The sequence below is a fragment of the Narcine bancroftii genome, chromosome 3 (genome assembly GCF_036971445.1).
Source record: "Narcine bancroftii isolate sNarBan1 chromosome 3, sNarBan1.hap1, whole genome shotgun sequence".
Classification (NCBI taxonomy): domain Eukaryota; kingdom Metazoa; phylum Chordata; class Chondrichthyes; order Torpediniformes; family Narcinidae; genus Narcine; species Narcine bancroftii.
In genome coordinates, this window is record NC_091471.1 from 217788291 (window position 1) to 217805256 (window position 16966).

Consider the following 16966-nt stretch of genomic DNA (forward strand, 5'->3'; position numbering starts at 1 on the left):
CTGGATTTCCTGGCTGTTTTCGTCAAACCAGTCCTTGTTTTTCCTGGAGGAGAAGCCCAGTACCTCTTCAGTGGATTGCAGTATGGTAGCCTTCAACTGATCCCAGAGGGTTTCAGGGGACGGGTCCGTGAGGCGGGTTGCAACGTCGAGCTTTGCTTTGAGGTTTGCCTGGAAGTTTCCTCTCGCTTCGTCTGACTGCAGTTTTCCAACATTGAACCTCTTTCTGGGGGCTTTATTGTTCCTGGGCTTTGGCTTGAAGTGAAGGTTGAGCTTGCAGCGAACCAGCCGGTGGTCAGTGTGGCATTCCGCGCTAGGCATGACCCTGGTGTGGAGCACATCTTGTTTGTCACTTTCTCGCACCAGGATGTAGTCCAGGAGGTGCCAGTGTTTGGATCGGGGATGCATCCAGGTGGTCTTAAGGCTGTCCCTCTGCTGAAAAAGGGTGTTTGTAATGACAAGCCGCTGTTCTGCGCAGAGCTCCAACAGGAGGCGCCCATTGTCGTTGCACTTGCCGACGCCATGCTTGCCCAGGATTCCTGGCCAGGTTTCTGAGTCTTTGCCGACACGAGCGTTGAAGTCGCCCAGGATGACAACCTTGTCGGCTGTAGGGGTACGTTGGATGAGGTTGCGCAGGTCGGTGTAGAACTTGTTCTTTTCTGCTGGTTCCGCCTGGAGGGTTGGAGCATAGACACTGATGAGGGTGATGTGACGCTTGTTTTGAAGTGGGAGTCGCATGGACATGATTCGGTCCGAGAGGCCTGTCGGAAGGTTTTCGAGTTTGGAGGCAATGAAGCTCTTGACCATGAAGCCTACACCAGATAGGCGTCGTTCATCCGAAGGCTTGCCAGACCAGTAGAGTGTGTAGCCCGCGCCGCGTTCTTGGAGGCTGCCTACATCTGCCAGGCGGACTTCACTGAGAGCGGCTATGTCGATGTCAATTCTGAGGAGTTCATGTGCAATGAGGGCAGACCGACGTTCAGGTCGGTGGCTGTCGGTCTTGTCTAGCATGGTTCTGATGTTCCAGCATGCTAGCTTGAGTTTGTGAGCATCTTTTGAGGGGGAGGACGTGGAGGGGGAGGACGTGGAGGGGGAGGGCGTGGAGGGGGAGGGCGTGGAGGGGGAGGGCGTGGAGGGGGAGGGCGTGGAGGGGGAGGGCGTGGAGGGGGAGGGCGTGGAGGGGGAGGGCGTGGAGGGGGAGGGCGTGGAGGGGGAGGGCGTGGAGGGGGAGGGCGTGGAGGGGGAGGGCGTGGAGGGGGAGGGCGTGGAGGGGGAGGGCGTGGAGGGGGAGGGCGTGGAGGGGGAGGGCGTGGAGGGGGAGGGCGTGGAGGGGGAGGGCGTGGAGGGGGAGGGCGTGGAGGGGGAGGGCGTGGAGGGGGAGGGCGTGGAGGGGGAGGGCGTGGAGGGGGAGGGCGTGGAGGGGGAGGGCGTGGAGGGGGAGGGCGTGGAGGGGGAGGGCGTGGAGGGGGAGGGCGTGGAGGGGGAGGGCGTGGAGGGGGAGGGCGTGGAGGGGGAGGGCGTGGAGGGGGAGGGCGTGGAGGGGGAGGGCGTGGAGGGGGAGGGCGTGGAGGGGGAGGGCGTGGAGGGGGAGGGCGTGGAGGGGGAGGGCGTGGAGGGGGAGGGCGTGGAGGGGGAGGGCGTGGAGGGGGAGGGCGTGGAGGGGGAGGGCGTGGAGGGGGAGGGCGTGGAGGGGGAGGGCGTGGAGGGGGAGGGCGTGGAGGGGGAGGGCGTGGAGGGGGAGGGCGTGGAGGGGGAGGGCGTGGAGGGGGAGGGCGTGGAGGGGGAGGGCGTGGAGGGGGAGGGCGTGGAGGGGGAGGGCGTGGAGGGGGAGGGGCGTGGAGGGGGAGGGCGTGGAGGGGGAGGGCGTGGAGGGGGAGGGCGTGGAGGGGGAGGGCGTGGAGGGGGAGGGCGTGGAGGGGGAGGGCGTGGAGGGGGAGGGCGTGGAGGGGGAGGGCGTGGAGGGGGAGGGCGTGGAGGGGGAGGGCGTGGAGGGGGAGGGCGTGGAGGGGGAGGGCGTGGAGGGGGAGGGCGTGGAGGGGGAGGGCGTGGAGGGGGAGGGCGTGGAGGGGGAGGGCGTGGAGGGGGAGGGCGTGGAGGGGGAGGGCGTGGAGGGGGAGGGCGTGGAGGGGGAGGGCGTGGAGGGGGAGGGCGTGGAGGGGGAGGGCGTGGAGGGGGAGGGCGTGGAGGGGGAGGGCGTGGAGGGGGAGGGCGTGGAGGGGGAGGGCGTGGAGGGGGAGGGCGTGGAGGGGGAGGGCGTGGAGGGGGAGGGCGTGGAGGGGGAGGGCGTGGAGGGGGAGGGCGTGGAGGGGGAGGGCGTGGAGGGGGAGGGCGTGGAGGGGGAGGGCGTGGAGGGGGAGGGCGTGGAGGGGGAGGGCGTGGAGGGGGAGGGCGTGGAGGGGGAGGGCGTGGAGGGGGAGGGCGTGGAGGGGGAGGGCGTGGAGGGGGAGGGCGTGGAGGGGGAGGGCGTGGAGGGGGAGGGCGTGGAGGGGGAGGGCGTGGAGGGGGAGGGCGTGGAGGGGGAGGGCGTGGAGGGGGAGGGCGTGGAGGGGGAGGGCGTGGAGGGGGAGGGCGTGGAGGGGGAGGGCGTGGAGGGGGAGGGCGTGGAGGGGGAGGGCGTGGAGGGGGAGGGCGTGGAGGGGGAGGGCGTGGAGGGGGAGGGCGTGGAGGGGGAGGGCGTGGAGGGGGAGGGCGTGGAGGGGGAGGGCGTGGAGGGGGAGGGCGTGGAGGGGGAGGGCGTGGAGGGGGAGGGCGTGGAGGGGGAGGGCGTGGAGGGGGAGGGCGTGGAGGGGGAGGGCGTGGAGGGGGAGGGCGTGGAGGGGGAGGGCGTGGAGGGGGAGGGCGTGGAGGGGGAGGGCGTGGAGGGGGAGGGCGTGGAGGGGGAGGGCGTGGAGGGGGAGGGCGTGGAGGGGGAGGGCGTGGAGGGGGAGGGCGTGGAGGGGGAGGGCGTGGAGGGGGAGGGCGTGGAGGGGGAGGGCGTGGAGGGGGAGGGCGTGGAGGGGGAGGGCGTGGAGGGGGAGGGCGTGGAGGGGGAGGGCGTGGAGGGGGAGGGCGTGGAGGGGGAGGGCGTGGAGGGGGAGGGCGTGGAGGGGGAGGGCGTGGAGGGGGAGGGCGTGGAGGGGGAGGGCGTGGAGGGGGAGGGCGTGGAGGGGGAGGGCGTGGAGGGGGAGGGCGTGGAGGGGGAGGGCGTGGAGGGGGAGGGCGTGGAGGGGGAGGGCGTGGAGGGGGAGGGCGTGGAGGGGGAGGGCGTGGAGGGGGAGGGCGTGGAGGGGGAGGGCGTGGAGGGGGAGGGCGTGGAGGGGGAGGGCGTGGAGGGGGAGGGCGTGGAGGGGGAGGGCGTGGAGGGGGAGGGCGTGGAGGGGGAGGGCGTGGAGGGGTGAGGGCGTGGAGGGGGAGGGCGTGGAGGGGGAGGGCGTGGAGGGGGAGGGCGTGGAGGGGGAGGGCGTGGAGGGGGAGGGCGTGGAGGGGGAGGGCGTGGAGGGGGAGGGCGTGGAGGGGGAGGGCGTGGAGGGGGAGGGCGTGGAGGGGGAGGGCGTGGAGGGGGAGGGCGTGGAGGGGGAGGGCGTGGAGGGGGAGGGCGTGGAGGGGGAGGGCGTGGAGGGGGAGGGCGTGGAGGGGGAGGGCGTGGAGGGGGAGGGCGTGGAGGGGGAGGGCGTGGAGGGGGAGGGCGTGGAGGGGGAGGGCGTGGAGGGGGAGGGCGTGGAGGGGGAGGGCGTGGAGGGGGAGGGCGTGGAGGGGGAGGGCGTGGAGGGGGAGGGCGTGGAGGGGGAGGGCGTGGAGGGGGAGGGCGTGGAGGGGGAGGGCGTGGAGGGGGAGGGCGTGGAGGGGGAGGGCGTGGAGGGGGAGGGCGTGGAGGGGGAGGGCGTGGAGGGGGAGGGCGTGGAGGGGGAGGGCGTGGAGGGGGAGGGCGTGGAGGGGGAGGGCGTGGAGGGGGAGGGCGTGGAGGGGGAGGGCGTGGAGGGGGAGGGCGTGGAGGGGGAGGGCGTGGAGGGGGAGGGCGTGGAGGGGGAGGGCGTGGAGGGGGAGGGCGTGGAGGGGGAGGGCGTGGAGGGGGAGGGCGTGGAGGGGGAGGGCGTGGAGGGGGAGGGCGTGGAGGGGGAGGGCGTGGAGGGGGAGGGCGTGGAGGGGGAGGGCGTGGAGGGGGAGGGCGTGGAGGGGGAGGGCGTGGAGGGGGAGGGCGTGGAGGGGGAGGGCGTGGAGGGGGAGGGCGTGGAGGGGGAGGGCGTGGAGGGGGAGGGCGTGGAGGGGGAGGGCGTGGAGGGGGAGGGCGTGGAGGGGGAGGGCGTGGAGGGGGAGGGCGTGGAGGGGGAGGGCGTGGAGGGGGAGGGCGTGGAGGGGGAGGGCGTGGAGGGGGAGGGCGTGGAGGGGGAGGGCGTGGAGGGGGAGGGCGTGGAGGGGGAGGGCGTGGAGGGGGAGGGCGTGGAGGGGGAGGGCGTGGAGGGGGAGGGCGTGGAGGGGGAGGGCGTGGAGGGGGAGGGCGTGGAGGGGGAGGGCGTGGAGGGGGAGGGCGTGGAGGGGGAGGGCGTGGAGGGGGAGGGCGTGGAGGGGGAGGGCGTGGAGGGGGAGGGCGTGGAGGGGGAGGGCGTGGAGGGGGAGGGCGTGGAGGGGGAGGGCGTGGAGGGGGAGGGCGTGGAGGGGGAGGGCGTGGAGGGGGAGGGCGTGGAGGGGGAGGGCGTGGAGGGGGAGGGCGTGGAGGGGGAGGGCGTGGAGGGGGAGGGCGTGGAGGGGGAGGGCGTGGAGGGGGAGGGCGTGGAGGGGGAGGGCGTGGAGGGGGAGGGCGTGGAGGGGGAGGGCGTGGAGGGGGAGGGCGTGGAGGGGGAGGGCGTGGAGGGGGAGGGCGTGGAGGGGGAGGGCGTGGAGGGGGAGGGCGTGGAGGGGGAGGGCGTGGAGGGGGGGGCGTGGAGGGGGAGGGCGTGGAGGGGGAGGGCGTGGAGGGGGAGGGCGTGGAGGGGGAGGGCGTGGAGGGGGAGGGCGTGGAGGGGGAGGGCGTGGAGGGGGAGGGCGTGGAGGGGGAGGGCGTGGAGGGGGAGGGCGTGGAGGGGGAGGGCGTGGAGGGGGAGGGCGTGGAGGGGGAGGGCGTGGAGGGGGAGGGCGTGGAGGGGGAGGGCGTGGAGGGGGAGGGCGTGGAGGGGGAGGGCGTGGAGGGGGAGGGCGTGGAGGGGGAGGGCGTGGAGGGGGAGGGCGTGGAGGGGGAGGGCGTGGAGGGGGAGGGCGTGGAGGGGGAGGGCGTGGAGGGGGAGGGCGTGGAGGGGGAGGGCGTGGAGGGGGAGGGCGTGGAGGGGGAGGGCGTGGAGGGGGAGGGCGTGGAGGGGGAGGGCGTGGAGGGGGAGGGCGTGGAGGGGGAGGGCGTGGAGGGGGAGGGCGTGGAGGGGGAGGGCGTGGAGGGGGAGGGCGTGGAGGGGGAGGGCGTGGAGGGGGAGGGCGTGGAGGGGGAGGGCGTGGAGGGGGAGGGCGTGGAGGGGGAGGGCGTGGAGGGGGAGGGCGTGGAGGGGGAGGGCGTGGAGGGGGAGGGCGTGGAGGGGGAGGGCGTGGAGGGGGAGGGCGTGGAGGGGGAGGGCGTGGAGGGGGAGGGCGTGGAGGGGGAGGGCGTGGAGGGGGAGGGCGTGGAGGGGGAGGGCGTGGAGGGGGAGGGCGTGGAGGGGGAGGGCGTGGAGGGGGAGGGCGTGGAGGGGGAGGGCGTGGAGGGGAGGGCGTGGAGGGGGAGGGCGTGGAGGGGGAGGGCGTGGAGGGGGAGGGCGTGGAGGGGGAGGGCGTGGAGGGGGAGGGCGTGGAGGGGGAGGGCGTGGAGGGGGAGGGCGTGGAGGGGGAGGGCGTGGAGGGGGAGGGCGTGGAGGGGGAGGGCGTGGAGGGGGAGGGCGTGGAGGGGGAGGGCGTGGAGGGGGAGGGCGTGGAGGGGGAGGGCGTGGAGGGGGAGGGCGTGGAGGGGGAGGGCGTGGAGGGGGAGGGCGTGGAGGGGGAGGGCGTGGAGGGGGAGGGCGTGGAGGGGGAGGGCGTGGAGGGGGAGGGCGTGGAGGGGGAGGGCGTGGAGGGGGAGGGCGTGGAGGGGGAGGGCGTGGAGGGGGAGGGCGTGGAGGGGGAGGGCGTGGAGGGGGAGGGCGTGGAGGGGGAGGGCGTGGAGGGGGAGGGCGTGGAGGGGGAGGGCGTGGAGGGGGAGGGCGTGGAGGGGGAGGGCGTGGAGGGGGAGGGCGTGGAGGGGGAGGGCGTGGAGGGGGAGGGCGTGGAGGGGGAGGGCGTGGAGGGGGAGGGCGTGGAGGGGGAGGGCGTGGAGGGGGAGGACGTGGAGGGGGAGGACGTGGAGGGGGAGGACGTGGAGGGGGAGGACGTGGAGGGGGAGGACGTGGAGGGGGAGGACGTGGAGGGGGAGGACGTGGAGGGGGAGGACGTGGAGGGGGAGGACGTGGAGGGGGAGGACGTGGAGGGGGAGGACGTGGAGGGGGAGGACGTGGACCTGTCCTCGGGCCTGCGCAAGGGAGCTTTTAGGTGGAGTGCAGTGCGCGCAGTACTGGCCCCACCCTTTACACCCATGGTTCGTGTGCCGTGGCCAAGCAAGCTGGGACGTGGCAGCGAGGTCCTTGGGTCGTAGGTTTTATATCGGAGTGGCCTTCTCCTATGCAGGTTTCTTACCCGGGCTGGAGGGGCCTGCCTCCCCTCCTAGGTCGGTCCATACTGCCCGGACCGGGGCCGAGGCCGCCGCAGTTCACCCTGTGCCTGGACTGGGGCCACCGCCTCCCACTCCCTGCCCGGACCGGGGCCTCCGCCTGCCTCACTCGACCGAGGCCGGGGCCGCCGTCTCCCCCTTGCTCCTGCCCGTATCGGGGCCGCCGCCGTCTACCCTTCGCCCGGACCGGGGCCGGGGCCGCTGCTGCTCTCCCTGTGCCTGGACTGGGGCCGCCGCCTCCCACTCCCTGTCCGGACCGGGGCCTCCGCCTGCCTCACTCGACCGAGGCCGGGGCCGCCGTCTCCCCCTTGCTCCTGCCCGTATCGGGGCCGCCGCCGTTTACCCTTCGCCCGGACCGGGGCCGGGGCCGCTGCTGCTCCCCCTGTGCCCGGACTGGGGCCGCCGTCTCCCCCTTGCTCCTGCCTATGGGAAACAGAAACTCAATATCTTGGTTGATGATCCTTTGTGCATTTCATGTTTTTACTGCTTTCTTATAAAGAACATGAAATAATGATGTTGTGATTCTCCACAATTGTGTATCTTGGCCAACTGAGAATTTCTAATATTTTTTGTTTCATTTCAAAAAAAGAGTATTGGACCACTTGCAAAAGTCATTTTATTTTATAAGCTCTCTGCCTGGTCAGGTTTTTAAAAGGAAGGTAACAGCTCAGAATGAGATATTTTAATTTTATTCCTGTGGGCAATTCAAATCTTTTGTTTTGAAAGGGGTCAGCTGCTGTGGTTCAAATCATACCCTTGTTTAAAACTGTTGGTCTTTCTGAGATGAAAGTCAGAATTTGAATCAATTTTAAAAAATCTGATTTAGTTTTTTGATTTGAATCTTTCTGCCACTTATTTTCCCCGAATCTTTTTTTTTGTTTTTGGTGTATTTGGTTATTTGAAATTAAACATTTAGAAGCCTCATTGAACTGTATCATTAAAGCTTTCTAATTTAACATTTGCTTTTGATTCCTACATTATCTTTGCATATTTTGTGCAATAGAAAAAGAAATGGAAATTTCTGCTGCCAGAATGCCTGAGCAAGAAAAGGAAAATGGAGCTGATGGGCATTCATCAAGAGGGCCAAAACTGCCTCTGAAACAACTATCTAATGCTAAAGGTGGTTTCCAAAGAGGTTACATTCAAGATAGTAGAGGTCGAGGTCTGAGTAAGTATTGTAATTTTTATGGCTCCTAACCTTCTGAGGTGCCTTAAAACTAGCATGTTTCCAGCATCTCCAGATGATTTTCAGGCATGATTTCTGTATATTACATTGAGAGAATTTGCATTTTAAAAATAGTTGACTATTCTTGATATTGAATGCAGCTAAGCTATTTATGATGGTATTTGAAATTCAACATGAGCATTTCATCTGATGTGTAATACTGAGCTACAACTGGAATGTGAAAAACAATTGTGAAATGTTCTGTAACAGGTGAATGCAAATCCATGATGATTCGGAGTTCATTTCTTTACATCCATTTTATGCCTTCATGGAATTGTATTGTACTGGACTGTGAATGCATTGATCTGCTGCCAAATATTTGTATCAAGAAATATTGCATACTCTTCTTGCTAAACAATTTTCCACCTTGACTGAAAAGTCTTAGAACTTTGAACTTATTTTCAATGATAACTTCACTGCAAATTTTTTTTTTTTTTAAACAGCAGTTTGTCATCTTGTTAATTTAAGAGCAGACTCATCCGGAAGTTTGTCAAATTTTCATATCTTTTTAATGTCAAATGCTTGTAGTGAAAGGAATCACAGCGATATTTGCATTCTTATTTTGGTCCTGGCTTTCATTTGTCATTCAGCCCCTAAATCAGTGAAATGTATTCTATCACATTCTTTAATGCTTTTAAATGGTTGCATAAATTCATATTTATCTTTGTTTTTAAAAAGGAATTTTTTTTTGCTCTAACAGGGTAAAGTATTTTTTGCGTAGATCTCTCATCATGAGGCAGTGTCCAATCATTTTGTGATTGGAAGTCTGTTGATTGGAATGCTAAGATCAGTGCTGGGGGTCTCTGCTATTTAAACTGATTTAAATGAGGGGACTAAGCATAAAGTATTTACTCGTTGACCCAAGCTGAGTGCCAGTGTGGATTGAGATAGAAAAACTTCTGATGGGTGAGGAAAGATGTGTGGTTAGAGTATCTGAGTGCACTTATACCATTCCTTGATTTTCATTGCTACACTTCCATGTCTTTTTTCCTCCTTCTCGATCCCATCTAAACACAGGAATATTGAACTGCTAATCCTGTCCTCCTTGTAGTGATATTATAATTTCAGGTACCGATTCAGGCTCGAAGTTCATCTGCCTTAACCACAATACTTGCATTAAAATAAATGGGCTAAAGCCCAAATCATTGGTGATGTAGCTTCATCTTTGCTACATAAAGGCACTGTTTGACCTGCTGAGTTTCTCCAGCTTTTTTTTCCAAAGTATTGCATGTGTTCTGTGAAACTAGTTCTTATATTTCCCTGCTTTTTACTGTTATTCAGATTTATTCCATTCAGATTGCATTTATATTTAAATTAAAATGTACCGCAAAGGAAAGAGATTGTGGTTTACAGAGGTCAATTCTGTGGGGTACTCCCATCGTATCTAGTTGTTTCATCCAGTGACCATTATAAAGTGAGGATGATTGATGTGTTCAATTCCATTCACAACATCTCGCCAAATGAATCAGTTCATGCCTGCATGCAGCATGACTTAGACATTCAAACATGAGCTGAAAAGTGGCAGATAATAATCTTTGCACAGAAGTGTCAAGCTGTGACTCCAACAAAAAGTCATAATTGTGCAGTGTGGAATCACACTTCAGCCCAATTAATCCAAGATCCCAACTGACCTAGTCCCATTTGCCTGTGTTTGGCCCATATACCTCTAGATCTTCCAGTTCAAATATTTTCTGAATGCTCTTTAAATGGTGTAATTTTATCTGCCTCTTCCACATCCTCCAGCAGCTTGTGGGAGAAAAAATTGCCCCTCTGGTCTCCTTTAAATCTTACCTCTCTCACTTTAAACCCATGCCCTCTGTCACGGGGGGGGGAGGGGAGAAAGGACTGTGACCTAATCTATGCCCCTTATCTGCTGTATTAATCATGTAACCACTCTCCACTACACAACTCTGTAGTGGAAAGAGCGGAGACCACCAAGTTCCTTGAGTTCATTTACGAATGACTTATCATGAACACGCAGCATCCTTTCACTTGTCAGGAAGGCAAACAGCGTCTACTCTTCCTGACAAGACTGATGCGACAAGGTTACCGGCCTTCATTATGTCAACCTTCAGGAGCTCCATTGAGAGCATCCTGGACGGCTCCTTCAGTGTGGTGATGGCAGAGAGAATCAGTAGAAAGAAAAAGGAAAGATTGAAATATCAGGCTGGAATTCTTCAAGACATGCAAATAAGTTGTTTGGTTTTGATCTTGGAACCTCCTCGCCAAGAAAGATTGCAGATTTCTCCATCTAGAGCAGTTAAACAGTGGCAATAAATGCAGACTTTACTAAAAAAAACCAAGATCCAGAAAAAAGCTAATTTTTCTCCTTAACAAAAAGTACAGTACAACTCCCAATTCTCCAAATTCCTCATCTAGTTTTTTTTTAATTTGGATAAATGAGGATATCCGAAACAAATCAGAAATCCTCATTTATCCAAAAAAAAATTTTGGAGCTGAACTGACCTCAGGTTGGAGGGAGAAAAAAATCAATCGACATGAAATTAGAATGACATTTGTTCTCATTTCAGTTAACTCCCTTCCCTCTCTTTCCATTTTCCCTTTCCCTATTGACTTTTCAACTCTTCTTAAACTGCATGCCACTGTCTCCCAGCCTCAAATGGTCAGAAGAATCCCTTATCCCATTGTCATTAAGGAGAGCAGTCTCCTGGGCAGGAGCGGGACCTCTGGCTCAGTGGCATTCCCTCCCCTTCTATCCTATCCCCTTCCCTCCCTTCTTGGGATGCTGGCTGCTGACTCCGAACCCTTCCCTTGGCCTACTACCGCACGTGCACACCAGACTCCCTAGTATGCATGTGGTAGGCCTCGGGGAAGATTTGGAGTTGGGACTTGGAAGCTCCAGTGTCTGGGGAGACAGGAGTTGGCCAGTGAGTGTTCCACCAGCCCAGGAATTCTCCCCGGGTAACAGTAGCAGCGATGGGTTCATGTCAGGGATCGGCTGTGGCTAGTTCTTTTAAAGATTTTTGGTGAGCATTAAATATTTTAATGCTGAAAAGCCCCCTTATTGTTTAAACATTGATACAAGTGGCAACTGGGTTTTTTTTTTAAAAAAAAAAGATTAGTTATCCAGGGGGATAAAACATTTATCTGACATAGTTCTGACCATTTTGGATAATCGGAGTTGTATTTGTTACGAACGAACAACCACTAACACAGGAGCAACAATGGAAAATATACCAGACAATGGTAAATTCAAAATAACAGGTTTTTTAAATTAAACTATTAACAAAACATTTTTACTTATCTCTAAATTTTCTTAACTCTAAACTTAACCCCACTACACTATAAATGTGTACGTGTATAAAGTTCCATTCTGAAAAGTTAATGCATCAAAGTCTTGCTTGAAGGTCTTAAATTCTGAGTTCAGAAATAATTATAAAGCGCTTTTAAATATTGTCTTCAGGCTTTTTTACTCACATTGTGGTTATTTCATGATGAATTCACAAACCCAGACAAGGGTGAAACGAAGAGGCTATTTACTTCCACGATGAATTCATAAACCCAGACATAGGTTAAACAAATGTGGTTATCTTCTTTCATAATGAAGTCATAAACCAGACCAAGGTTAAAAGAAGTGGCTAAAGACCTAAATAGACCCTCATTTGTCCTCTATTTCCAGAGACAGCAAAATGCTCTTCCTTATTTTAAAAGCCACTGATTCTGTAACAGACAACAACAGCACCAATTCTGGGTACTGTAACTCAACCCTGTCTTTCACAAGGTTTCAACTTCTGTGTCACTTGACTTCTGTACTCTCCAAATTGAACTCCTACAAAACTTAAACTCAAAATGTCTGAATTTGGTCATGTATTTTTCAGTCATGTGACTGTTACATCATCATTGAGGTGAGCTCCAATTCTTGGAATCCACATGATCATCATTTTTATTTCTACCAAAATTCTGTTGCTTTTCAAAACCATTCCATATCAACCTCTGACCTCATCTCTGTTCAAGAGGCTTAAGTGGCTTTAATTAAAAACTGATGGCTTCCTCAGCAGTTCTTGAATTATTAAGACTTGAAATCAATTAGCTGTCCAAGACATGTTGACTCCGAGAATGAACACTCTTCTCTGTAAACAATGGTTCTCTGTAAATGTGCTGTGCTCTGTGTGTGACCTTGTACCAACCCACAGCTAATTTGCTAAGAATACAGATATACTAATTTAACTCTATAATTTACTAAGACATTTTTATAAAAAAAATATAGTTTAACATTAAAAGTTAACACAAATCCATTATATACTGTATATTCTCATTAACTGGGTGAATTTCACCATACAATTTTAATGCTTACTGCCACATACAAATTTCTTTGCAGCTTCCTTTTGTTTTATAATTATTTACATTTGTCTCCCTATTTTAGCATCCATATCTGTACTGATTTCTCTCCCTTTATTCCAAATCATCGATGTATACTTTGGGCAGAAATTTAGGTTGGGTGGAATTAAAATTCTGGGAAGAGGCAAATTTGGCTCAACGACCACTTTTATAATTTTTCCCTACACTGAGACATTGAATTTTATTTTAAGCTGACCCTTGAAAAAAATGACTGAAAATACATGCATAAAAAATACTCAGACATGATATCTTGCATTTTATTGAATGATAGGGATCTGGTACATTGGCCTTCATCAGTCAGCTATTGAGTTTCGAAGTTAGAAGGTCAAGTTGCAGTTGTATAAGATGTTGATGAGACTTTCTTTGGACTATTGTTCAGTTTTGGCCACAGTGATGGTGATGTCCTCAAACTGGAGAGGGTGCAGAGAAGATTTACAGGGATATTGTGAAGACCTGCGGGTCTGAACTATATGGAGATGTAGAGCAGAAGAGGGTTTTATTCCATGGAGCACTGGAAGATATTGGGTGATTGCATAAAATGCAAAATCATAAGGGACAGATTGGGAGATCTGTCTTTTTCCCAGAGTAGGGGAATAGAAAACAAGAAGAAATAGGTTTCAAGTGGTGGGGGACAGGGAATGATTTAATTGGAACCAGAGGGGTAACTTTTTTACACAAGGGTGGTGGGAGGTGATAGTGGAAGCAATTATTATTGCAACATTTAAGAAACATTTGGACGGATGTATGGATTGGATAGGTAGGGGAATATGGGCCAAATGCAGGTGGGACTAGTGTGGGTGGACATTTTGACCAATGTAGACATATTTTCTGAAGAGTTTGTTTCCACACTGTATGCCTCAGAGACTAAAAATTAATATAATCAAGAAATTGCAGATGCTGAATTGCAGATGCAAAGGGAAGCTGGAAGGACTTGGAGGGCCAGGCAGTATGTATGGAGAGGAAATGACGGTCAAGTTTTTGAATAAGAACATTATTTTGAAAAAGATCTCCTGTCAGGAACATTGTCCATTTCTTTCCATGGATACTGCTTAACTGCTGAGCCCCTGCAACGTATTTGTTTACTTAATATTATTAAGTTTTATAATTTTTCCCTACACTGAGACATTGAATTTTATTTTAAGCTGACCCTTGAAAAAAATGACTGAAAATAGGTGCATAAAAAATACTCAAGACATGATATCTTGCATTTTATTGAATGGTAGGGATCTGGTACATTGGCCTTCATCAGTCAGCTATTGAGTTTTGAAGTTAGAAGGTCAAGTTGCAGTTGTATAAGATGTTGATGAGACTTCCTTTGGACTATTGTTCAGTTTTGGCCACAGTGATGGTGATGTCCTCAAACTGACCCTTGAAACTAATATTATTAGTTTTTACAAAATGTATTCTATTTTCAGCTTCGTGCAGAGAAGTTTTAAATTGACTGTACAATCTGAAAGCTAATTGCAAATATGTATTACTTTGAGTGATCTTATTTGTGCAAGTGGTTATTTCCTATGAATATGATTAACCCTGTTTGGTGTGATTCTTCTTGTTCTCAACCTTCTCTCCTTCCCCCTCCCCCCCCCCCCCACTCCCACTCACATACGACCTTAAATAATCCCTAACTAACCTCAGAGCCCCTACCGTCTAAACCAGTAGCTTTCAATCTGCTCCTTAAACTCGCATACCCCCTGAAGCAATCCCTAAGCCATAAGTGCTCTCTGATTATAAGGAATTGCTTAAGGTGGTATGTGAGTGGGAAGGTTGAGAGTCACTGCTCTAGATCCAATTGTGACTGAAATATTTTGCTTGAGAGAAATTGTCATTGGCCCATTTCCTTTGGAGATATGAAACCATGCACATAACGAGTCAATGAGGTACAATTAAAACAGTGATTTTCAAACTTTTTCTTTCCACTCACATACAACCTTAAGAAATCCCTAATTACAGAGCACCAATGGCATGGGGAATACTTAGTGGTATATGAGTGGAAAGAAAATGGTAGAGAACCACTGGTCTAAATTAATAATGCCAAAATCAAAAGGTTTGCGTTATAGGTTCAAATAATTAAAACATTGTCATTTGTTGCCAAGAGTTTCAAACTAAATTTTAAATTTAGACCTTCAGCACAGTATCAGCCCACGAATCTGTGCTGCCCAATTTACACCCAATTAATCTACAATCCCCAGTACGTTTTGAATGGTGAGAGGAAACTGGAGCTCCCGGTTAAAAACCCATGCAGACACAAGGAGAAAGTACAAACTCCTTACGCACCGTGGGATTTGAACCCCAGTCCTGATCACTGGAGCGTTAAAGGCGTTGCACTAACTGCTATGCCAACTGTGCTGCCAAAATTGGAAACTAATAAGCCACAAAATTGATGAGACACACTTTTACACTTTGCCACAAGTTATGGGGATTAAGTAGCAGTGTTTTGTTATGTAGGAAGGGGACTGCTCTTCATTTTGTGAAAGCTTTTGGTGCACAATATATTAAAAAAAATGTCAAATTATGAACAGTTAAAGTGTTTCCTGGTGATGCATCATCTTGGCCGCGAGACCATTTGAAAGAGTACAGCCAAAAGCCACAGAATGGAAGAAACCCACCACACACCCAGAAAAGAGAAAATGACAAGCCAACAAGGACCGACTATGGCAAGCAAAGAGGTGAGTCAGAATTCAAAACTAATTCTGTTTGTAATCAAGATTTGTTTATGAAAGTCTACATTATTTTTAATTAAACCAGTGGATCCATTACTTTGCTATTAGGGCAATTATCAATCCAAGTTAAGTGTACATATTTGCCTGAAGTTTGAAATATTCCTAAACCAGCAGTTTGGAAGATGTGAAAAGGCAATGGATGATTGATTTGCATTAACTGAGGTGAAGAAAGTGTACCTGTGTGTACAGCAGTTGCCAGAGCAGATGACTTGTGCGGAAAACAATAAATAGCATCAATCTTTCATTAGTTGTATTGATCATGTAATCCTGACATAAATTGGACCAGTTCTTATCACCAAATATTCAAGTCTGATTCCCATCTTTGTTTTAATTTCTATAACTCCTGCTTAGGAATGCATTGCAGATGTAAAGTTTCTTGTGTTCCCCTTTAGAATCAGAATCTCAATTTTTCATTTTCATGTACTGTATACACGGAAATGTATTCATTTTAATACAGTTAACTCTTCCGATCAAAGCTATCAAGTTATCCATTTCTTTAAATCTTCCTTGACTTTTTTTAAGCAAGGGGGAAGTAATTCATTTTGTACAAATCTTTCAAGTCATTATCTATTTTTATCCCCAAATACTCAATCGCATTCTTTGGCCATCTAAATTGCATATTGCTTTGATAATTTGTATAATCCACATCAATTAATGGCATAATCTCACTCTTATCCCAATTTATTTTGTACTCAAACCCTCCCATAATCTTTCAGTTGTAAATGCAACCTTTGCAAAGAAGTTTCCAGTTCTGTCAGAAATATTAATACAACATCTGCAAACAGACTAATCTTTTATTCATCTTGGTTAACCGTGAACCTCTTGATGTCTGGATCCCGTCGAATAATTTCTGCCAAAGGTTCTCTGGCCAATACAAAGAGCTGGAGAAAATGGACGTCCTTGTCTGCTAGATCTGGACAGTGTGAATATTGGAGATACTTGATCATTTGTCATAACTCTGGCCTTAGACCTGATGCAAAAAAATTATATGAACCTATCTTACCTTGCAGAAATTGCATAAATTAAATTCTAATATATCGGATATATGTTTCTGTGTGGTGAAGAAACAGGAACCTATTTTACATTCCACCTGGTCGTGCTCTTTTTGTGGAAAATTTAAGAATTATAGTAGATAAAATTATTGGCAAACAATTACCACAAAGTCCAGAATTGTTTCTCGTAGGAAATACTGTGGACATAAAATCTAAAATGAAGCTGTCCAAGTATCAATTAAAATTTCTTAGAACTGCATTGGTGGTGGCCAGGAAATGTATTGTGGTTTCTTGCAAATCTGATTCCCCTCAGGATATAGCCATTCTTGTGTACCCTGGAGAAAATTACTTACAACTTTGCTCGTGACCTGTAGATAGTTGGGTCAGTGGTTGAGTCGGTGGTGACTGCCTATCTTCGCTGCCCTCCTGGCTGCGAGTTTCAGTTACTGGACTCCTCACTGTCTCAGTGACCATCTCTGCCCTGCCCCCCCCTCCCAAAACTCGGTCTGAGGGTTGGTTGGGATAGGCCATGGCAGGTCTGATTTCCCCCTCCTCCAGTTTATGAGGCAGTTTATTGACCTTGGTGTCAGTCAGTGCTCAAAATTGGTCAATATGTCGCTTCCACAATCTGTCCCCCACTAGAAAGGGGGATCAATTTTTGTAAGATTACTCCTACCAACCATGGGTCTTTATATTGTTGATAATCTTGTACCAGAACTAAAATAAACCACACCTACTTCCAATGTTCTAGGTGAAGTTTGTGGTGATGCTGTTTTTTGCAATCGGAGACCCAGAACTGGATGAACTGTGGACAACCTGGTCCGCAGGTTGCGGCCAAACATTAGTTCTGCTGGGGCACATTTTGTGGTAGAATGTGGTGTGTTTCTGTATCCCAATGGGAAATCCACGATTTTGTGTCCAGGAGGCATTTAGAAGTTTCATTGCTTTTTTTGAATGTTTGAACAAAGTGTACTGCCTCTCCATTAGTACTTGGGTGATAGGGTCTGAACAAAATATT

General features: G+C 53.3%; 1 protein-coding gene across 3 annotated transcripts in view; it reads left to right on the top strand.

Moving 5' to 3' along the window:
- The window catches only part of LOC138758119 (inactive ubiquitin carboxyl-terminal hydrolase 53-like), a 97709-nt gene that overhangs the window by 39751 nt on the left and 40992 nt on the right, over window positions 1-16966 (top strand). For all 3 annotated transcript variants that reach the window (XR_011354153.1, XR_011354154.1, XM_069926604.1), the window contains 2 exons: window positions 7656-7820; window positions 14756-14902. Coding sequence is in view for 1 of the 3 variants with exons in the window: in XM_069926604.1 (XP_069782705.1) it covers window positions 7656-7820; window positions 14756-14902 (312 nt within the window). In the remaining 2 variants the exon portion in view is untranslated. The remainder of the gene's footprint in view (window positions 1-7655; window positions 7821-14755; window positions 14903-16966) is intronic.